Below are 8,862 nucleotides of genomic sequence, written 5' to 3'. Positions count from 1 at the left end.
TGGAAGAATGAGAAAAATTCAAAGGCAAATTTTAGAAAGGACAGCTCTAAGGAGGACCATTTAGCCAGGAAGGTGGATATACGGCAGTCAGTTGAGAAGCAGAGGTAAAGACAAGGTCAGGTAGGCAGAAGCTGGGAAGATACAGAGAAGCTGAAGGTTGGATCAAGGCCAAATGCTAGCAATCTCCTTAGGAGGATGGTCAGAAGTGCAGTAAAGCATGTAAGACAACTAAATCAAGAAGTGAACACGAAGAAAACAGATCAAGAGGCAGAGACTTCCACATTGAGGTAGGGTATGGAAAACACATATGGCACCCACTTTGCTGTGCTGAGCTTTCAAGGTACTTTTCCTGAGCACCCCCAGGGAGGAGCAGCAGTCAACAGAGCATACATTTTTTTTTTTGGTACCAGGAATTGAGCTCACGACCTTGTGCTTACCAGGCAGGTGCCTGCGCCACTGAGCTATATCCCCAGCCCCAGAGTATACATTTTGAAACAGGCAGGCAAAGCCTCTAAACACAGGAGCTGGGGCTGCTTGCTGTGGATCAGGGGTCCAGCATTTTCCTAGCTGTGAGAGGTTCTGGGTTTGGTCCTCAGAACTACAAATAAAAAAAATCCCACTTGAACTGCAGTTATTTCAATTTGGGTTTTATTAGTTGTTTCTGAATATTATATTTTAGCCTTAGTTTTCCCTGTTTATCTTTGCTGTAGTGTTTTAAGAACCTTTGTTTTCAAATCCTTTGTCATGAATTAAGAGCACCAAATATAAAACCTTAACATCAGTGCCAAAGTGATTCCTTTATGACGTAAGCAAAGTCAGCAAAAGATTTGTAGGATATAAGTACTAATAATACTCCAAAATCCCCTCTTCAAGTGAGGCAAAGCTTTCTTACATGGCACCTACAAGCCAATGTCCTTTCACTTCATATGTATAAAGATGAAAATAATTAAAAGCATGAGCACAATTTTCTTGCTTCTTCAGTCTAAAAAAATTTTGGGAGGTATGATAAAAAAACAAAAAACAAGAACTGGAAGGAAAATAAGTCACTGTGAATGATTAGCCTACAATTATTAAAAAAGAATCTGCTTTTACGGAGTCTTCCCCTTTCCCTAGACTTTAGGCAGCTATAAAAATGCCGAACAAATGTGCATAAAAAAACAATAAAAATAAATATGAAGGCCTACTGTAATAGGCAACTTAAACATTTTGTTTAATCCTCACAGTATCATGAAAGAATTATTGTAATCATTTTATGAACAAGCTTAGAAGAGTGAAATGACTGGCACCCAAAGTTACACGGGTGACCAAGCTGGAATTTATGTTCAAATCTATGCCTAACAAGCCTCATGATGCTCTGGCTCCTCAAAGCCCTTCAATTTGACATTTTTACTATTATACCTTTATCTTCTAGTTCTAAACATGCACATTAAGTTCTCAAAACTACTGAACAATAGAAGAACCTAAAATTATTCTCAGTCTACTTCCAAAAACAGGAGGTGAAAAATCTTAGAAAACTCTTCAGGTAATCAGAACATTTCACACATAAAATTATGGTTAATTCCAGTTCTTCGATAATGATAACTAGTAATCCCAAAGCCCACATGGCTAACTGGGTCATTTTCTTGTTGTCATCATCTGGCCATCTGATAAAAATTAAGGCAAAAAAGGATGAATTTGTATTGTAAATTTGACCGCTCATTAAATTTACAGTATGCACTTAGTAGGAAGTCCAAAAGAATCTTTTGGTTATATTTTAAAAGTGCACGTTTCCTTATCCATGTCCTCCAGCCCTTGCACTCTATACCGAGTTATACCCCCATCTCCATTTGCTTTTTTGAAAACCTGATGGGAGATGGCAATATTTACAGAGGATGTCTTTATTGACATGTCTGTGTAGTATCTTATATTTATATATACTTGTCTAAGAGGATAACTAACAACCCCAAAATATGACTGTAGGAGACTAGTTCTATAGTTCAGGATGCCATATATGCTTCAATTATCTGGCCCTCCTTTGAGTCTTATTTTGTGGGACTCATACGCATACCTATGTAATAATGAACTATGTTTGTCCCCATTTTATGTTGGTGTAATTCAGAGCCTATTTAAGGAAACTTGGAAAGCCAGTTTGCTTCCCTATAGGGTTTTGGAGTTCCAGGGGAAGGGAACTTTATGGGTAACAAACTTAAACTTATACAATCTATATATCCAACAACTAATTGCTGCTGGAGACATATTTGCATGTATATTAATCTTAAATGACTGAATATCTATTTGTTCGCTATTCAAGTTATTATTGACATTTTTCCCTTTAGATCCAGCCCTAAAAAAGACTGAAACTCATACCTCAGAAGCAGGAAGGATAAAATTAGACTAAGGCCTCTTCTAAAATTAAAATACCTCAAAGATTCCTTTCTAACATCTGACTGGTTATTCATCCACTTAGTCATTTCTTGGACATAGCTTTTACACAACACCAGCTATAAAGTAAGACTGAAAAAGATACATAGGTCCATTATCTTCCAGAGGTTAATCCCTAAAAAGGGAACTAGACGTTTACACAAATGCAACATAAAATGGATACAGAACCTAGGAAATAAAGCTGTCAGGGCTAGAGAAGTAAGTCAGGAGCACAGCACGTAGAAGACCCTGGGTTTGATTCCAAGCACCACAAAAACAAAATAATAAAGTTTGTCAGTGCAAGAGAGGTAGTGATTTGTGAGTACCAATTAAACAAAACCAAACAATCAGAAATGAGAAATTGAGGGAACCTAAGGATTTTGTCCAGATCACCTTCCCTTCATAATCCAATATGTATTCCATGGCAAATTTGACAAAAATGCAGAATTGGGGCTGGTGGAATGGGCAGTTATAGGTAATTATCAATACAGACCCATTTGGGTCATTAGCTGTTGGTGCTGCCTCAGTTTGCCTGAAATTATGATATATTTAGGGAGGCCGAAAATAATTCTCTATTTGAAAGGGAGGTATCTTGAACTGCTTGATGCTCTCTGTTCCCAAGTCTAGCCTGACCTGTTAGCTCTTCCAATTGGAGTTGGAAAGGGGTGGATGTGGAACAAGGATCCAAGTACAAAGTCTAGTAGGGACCACAAAGGATGATTACTTGAAAAGTAATAAAATAAGAAGGGAAGGCCTGGGCATCCATGCATATAAAAATCAACCCAAGTGATCTAAATTTTTATGTAAGTGTAAAGCTAAGTACCCACATGTTAAATCAATCTCTACTGTTTTTTTGTTTTTTTTTTGTTTTTTTCAAAAAATACAAGAGATTGTACTAATTTCAACAATTAGTTGAAGATATATAGTTTAGAGAATTTTGGATTCAAAGTCAATCAGAGTACCAATTTAAAAATAATTTTTGTAAACATAGTTTGATAAAGGCCATAGGAACATTTGTCACATTGTTCAGATGCCTGATGGTAAGACCTCCCATGAGATCAAATGGGTCACATAAAATCAACAGAGTATCTTAGAAATAAAGCCAATATGACTATATCCAAAACAGATCACATGAAGTACCTCATGTACAATACAAACCTAGATTAATAAATAAAGGAAACACAGGTGACGGCACTCTCGGAGAACATTCTGTTCCTGAGGGCCTGCTCATAGTCTTTTCTGAGACTCCACTGCCACTTCCACTTGGGCAAGTCTAATGGTGCGGCCATGAAGTTTGTAGCCGTCTTGCCTGACTAAAGCCACGGTGCCAGGCTGTACCCCAATATCAGCTGGCACGTGGCAGATGAGTTCATGCTCATGAGGATCGTATTTGTCACCAATGGGTGCCATCTTCTCCAGACCATGCTTGGCAAATACGCTTTTCAGCTTTGCTTCTAAAAGCGACAACCCTCGGAAGACTTTCTCCAGAGTGAGCTTCTGGTCCCCAGCCTCTGTTTCTTCAGAAATGCACTCAGTGGTCTTCTCCAAAATGTCTGCCACCTCCACCAAGTCCTTACAAAAACTTTGGATTCCTACAGAGAAACCAGACGCATATTTATGAGGAAATCACTCTGCCTTTAGGGGTGGAATCGGGGCAGGTCTAGATAGATTGTTAGTATACTTTACCCTGGTACTCCAGAAAGTGGGAAGGCACTCACACAGGGTTTGGGGATCACTATCGCCTACCACCCCAACCCAAATGACAAGTCAGTCTCTTTCAGAAGGGATGTATGACCAGGGACCCTTCAGGAAATGGGGTAGAGGGTTAGAATCCAAGAACGAGGTTAAATTTACCTATAATAAGCTAAAGAACCTGCCCTGTCAAAATTACTATGTTTTTATTTCTTGTATTTTTGTTGTTTGGTATTAAGCTATGAACATGTAAAAATTCCTGCCTGTGTCACTTGTGCCAAAGCCATATTTTCAATGCGGACAGGATGTTACCAATTCATAGGAGGTAGGAGGGGATGGCAATAAAAAAGGCAACACTGTATTAAGAATGTCGAAGGGTGGTTTATTCTTAAGACTGGCTAAATACAACAGGAAGACAAGACACATTTAGATAAGCTATCTCCAACTACTTTGCTATGAAGTTGGCAGAGATGGGTCACAAAACTTTTCTGAATCAGATGAAACGTTACAAGATAGAAGCAAGCTCAGTTACTAAGAAACACCATTCTTTCCAGTTTCAAGTTGATTTTTCTTATAGAGAGAGGATAAGAAGTGCCGTCAGTAGAGATGTCTATGATACAATAGTTGGTGGGGATTGGTGAGGGGCAAGGACTTTGTTAATCTAGGGACAGGTTTACGGCCCTGTGCCAAGATAACTAGCACCTTAACCATACTCAGAGATAAGAAGGCTCAGTCTTAGGTAAGCAATAAGATATGACAGAGGAAAGATCTGGGAAGACTTACTGCCTACATGGGAAAGAATGACTCAAGGGGAGGGAGGAATTCTACCTTTAACTGCCAGGCACTAACAGATCTTCTAAGGCTTCTTGGAAAAAACATCTGTGGAAGCCTGCTTCCAATTAGCTAGAATAACAGCAGATATAATGGATGGGGGGGGTATGACGAACAGGACTCGAAGGAATGAACAGGGGAGCCAGCTGACGTAATCTAGGTATGGGATGATTTGGTCCGGGGTGAAAGAGGACAGAGTGAAACCAGAAGGCATTTCTAGAAAACAAGCCTCGGTTGCTAATGAAGTTTGGTCGTTTGACTTTTTTTCTTTTGTGGCACTGGGGAGCACACCTACCCCCATGGCTCTGCGTGTGCTAAGCAAGTGCTCTGCACTGAGCTACATCCTCAAGCCTTCTCAAAGAATTTTAAAAGCCGTAAGTTTCTGGGTTGTACCCTGCCAAGGTACAGAGACCTTGCTTCTACTCAGTAAAGTTTGTGAAGGTTACATAGAAGCCTACATTCTCTTGCCTGTGAGATAAGCACTCAAGTTTCTGATCCTTTTCTAATTATTGTATTATGGTAACAGACTGATGGTGACCACATAATCTCTTAGAAAACTGACCAAAAAGGTATATTATGGAGACAAAGCTATCTTGGAAAGTCAGAATTGTCATGCTATATGCCTTAAACATATTCTACTAGCTGGCTGTGGTGGTGCATACCTGTAATCCCCCAGCACTCTGGAAGGCTGAGGCAAGAAGATTACAAGTTCGAGCCCAACCTGGGTAACTTAGGCACTTGGTGAGAACCTGCCTCAAAACAGAAAATAAAAAAAGGGTTGGGGAGGCAGCTCAGTGTAAAGGCTCTGAGATCAATACCAGTACCACAAAAACCAAAAACAAGCAATTACTTTCCTTCTACCTCCATACTCACTCTGTAACCTTTAACTGTCTAAATACTCTGGCCACTGGGAGGAAATTACGTAAGCAAGTGACTGAGGTGGCATCTTTTGCTGTAAGTTAATAAATCAGATTAACTATCAAATTATTTTGAATTTAAACTGAATTTAGGGCTGAGAGCTCAGCAGCATAAGCACCTGCCTGGCAAGCGCAAGGTCCTGAGTCAATTCCCAAACAAAGTGAGAAAAACTTAAAATGGATTTATTCCTGGAAATTTTACAACTTCTTGAATAAACTGACATAATAAGCTAATTCTGATTCAAAGCTCAACTCCCAGTAAAAAAGTCTACCTACTCTCTCTGCTCAAGTGGGAATTATAGCAAAAGTCTCTCTATGTTATCATAATGAGCCTGCTTTTGGTAGACATTTCTATTGCTCAGAGGGCAGAAACTTTTTCCTCACCATACAGTAAACATTTTAGACTTTATGGGACAAGAGGCAAAATCATGGGTCTTATATAGGTGATTATATAACAAAAGAGAAAAAGAATCTCCATGAATTTTAAAAGATGAAATTCAAAACTACAGACTAGTGGCAGGCTACACTTTGCTGAGTCCTGCTATAAAGTTAGAAATGAGAGATTAAAACTTGGTTAAAGTATCAGGAACACAACTTGGGGCTTGGTACTCCACTGACACTGAAAGCGTGAGGTATAAAGCCCTGAGTGAACAGCAGAGGCTATGCCAAAGCACCAAAATGGGACAGGGCAGTAGAGCATGACAAATTTGTCCACAAGGTAATTCTGTGCACAAAGAGCAGATTGAATCCAGATAACAGAAGGAAATGTGAAACAGGGATTGGACGAGATAACACCCAGGGATCTCAAGCACTTCCATTCTATGCACAGTGTAACAAAGTACAACATTCCATATTAAATTCAAAGTACAGCAAGTAATTACAGACTTGCTCCTTTCCCCAAATCCTGGTTATTCAACTAACACTTTCTCAAAAATGTTTGGAACCAGATGTGGTACGGTTAGGGAAAAATTTCTGAAAGACTATTACATTTCTTCCATGAAAAGAACACGGGGTACAGCACAGTCTTTTAAGTTATCTGATTCTGTGATCTAAGATGAATTCTTCATCTTCCCCTTCAAGCTACTTTATAACTCACCGAGTTATATACCAAATCTGATTATCGACAGTAAAGCAAAGGATTCTTTATAGGTGTAAAAACTGTCTGGTGCAGATACAGTTGGTTTTTGCCCTATGGATATATAGACCAATCATACTTCCATTAAGCAAATTTCAGCATTCCTGACTATCCTTCTGTCTGCTCTTTAGATTCTCCTCTGAATGGTTCACATTAATTAGCTAAACAGAATTATCTGCATAAGCACTAGAATGTTAGAACTGTAGTAACTGTATATGCTTAGAAAATAAAAGTTTAGTTAAAAGAAAAGTCAACATTATTTTAGCAAATGGTTAAGGGAGCACAGAAAGCCTAAGGGAATGGAAGGATAGAAGAGGGATCAGCTAAGGACTCAGATATACTTTTATTATGTTCAGTTGGCAGATCTATTAAGTATGTACCCTTTGACTGAAATAAATTTTATTATGAATATATATATCTCACCAAATATCTTGGCATCTTCCACACATCTCTGGGTCCGTCTCCTGATGTTTTCACAATCAGCTACAGCTCTCTGGTATCTTAGCTGAACATCAAAAGTAAAATCAAAAGGATGAGAAAACAAATGCTTCTCCTTTTCACTTCTTTTCTAAACTTCACTTCTGTGATGTGTTTTTTATAAAGCAAACTACAAATTGTAAAAATCTTACATCAGCCACTCCAAATCCCCAGCCAAAGCAGGAACTCACTCTAGCAGCTCTGGTAAGTAGCCACTTAGCCTGCTAGTTTCAACACAGTAATTTTCCAGCTCATCATCTTGAGAACAGTTTTCTTTTTCACATTTGGCTAGCATCACTATTCTCCAACTTTCTTTCACTGACTTACCCCCAGAACTGAGATTAAGTTTTACAAGTGTGTCATCTATTTGTAAGTACTTATTTTAGCCCTTTTAGTCCTTTTCACTTTCATTCTTAGAATTCCTGGTTCCTTTAATTGCTCTCATCATGCGTTCTATCCTTCATATCACTCCAAGTAAGACTGGACTTTCGCATGACTCTGGTTTATCTATGCATTTCCTGCAAGCAGTGTCAACTCGAGATGTATCCTATACCAGATGGGGTCTGCTCAGCAGAGTACAACGGGCACTGACCTCACACATTCAGCCAATATTTAGCGAGTGTCTACCACCTACCAGGTATTGTACCTCCTTAAAATTGCAAAAATGTCAGATGTATAATTACTGTGATACAACAAGGAACTAAAAAGAGATGACTGTCTTCAGTCAGTGACTTTTAATTACTATAGATTCTTTCTGCCCAGAGGAAACTTCATTTTTAAATGGACATAAAGACTTTACTTGGATATTTAAGTCACAGAAAGGAAGTGAAGGATAGATAACATGAAATCTACTCACTGTTAAATCTTGGACTTCCTTCTCCAGTTTAACAGCTTTTAACCTTAAGGCTCGTTCAGCAAGAGAAGGCCCAAGCTCATCCGGAGGGTCCTCAGAACTGCAGTCCTCACCAGCAGTTCTCTGGGTAGCAGTGCTGAATGGGTGCAGCCATCTCCTAAAGCAGGTGCAAGGTGGCACATGGAGAATAAATGCCACTATAAAAAGACAAAACTACAACAAAATTTAGAGACCAGAAAGTTCCCCATAGTGAATCTCTAGAGACTGTTTTCAGTCACAGTAACAAATAAACAATATGAAGTCCTTACTAAGTACTGGGCACTGTTTAACTGGCATCCTCTTTTTATCTCCCAACACATGAGATAAGCACTACTGTTTTTTTTTTTTTTTTTTTTTTTTCGGTACCGGGAACCGAACTCACGACCTTGCGCTTGCCAGGCAGGCGCTTTTGCCGCTGAGCTAAATCCCCAGCCCCCATCACTACTGTTTTCTAAAGAGCTTTTTAAAAAGTTTATTAATATGTAATTCTCAGCCATACAATTAACTATTTAATACAG

The 8,862-nt window shown here is 39.0% G+C and overlaps 1 protein-coding gene across 1 annotated transcript; it reads right to left on the bottom strand.

Moving 5' to 3' along the window:
- Positions 1-626: 626 nt before the first annotated feature.
- On the bottom strand, positions 627-8,462 carry Grpel2 (GrpE-like 2, mitochondrial (E. coli); the record flags this gene model as incomplete). Its single annotated transcript, XM_005415136.2, is given in 3 exon segments — positions 627-3,992; positions 7,399-7,480; positions 8,309-8,462. Coding segments are annotated over 3 exon segments (601 nt in total), but the record flags the coding sequence as incomplete, so codon positions are not given.
- Positions 8,463-8,862: the final 400 nt, after the last annotated feature.

Source organism: Chinchilla lanigera, unplaced genomic scaffold (genome assembly GCF_000276665.1).
Source record: "Chinchilla lanigera isolate Chin_1 unplaced genomic scaffold, ChiLan1.0 scaffold00452, whole genome shotgun sequence".
NCBI lineage: Eukaryota > Metazoa > Chordata > Mammalia > Rodentia > Chinchillidae > Chinchilla > Chinchilla lanigera.
The sequence above is the reverse complement of the archived record's forward strand: the minus strand, read 5'-3'. Positions and strand labels throughout refer to the sequence as shown.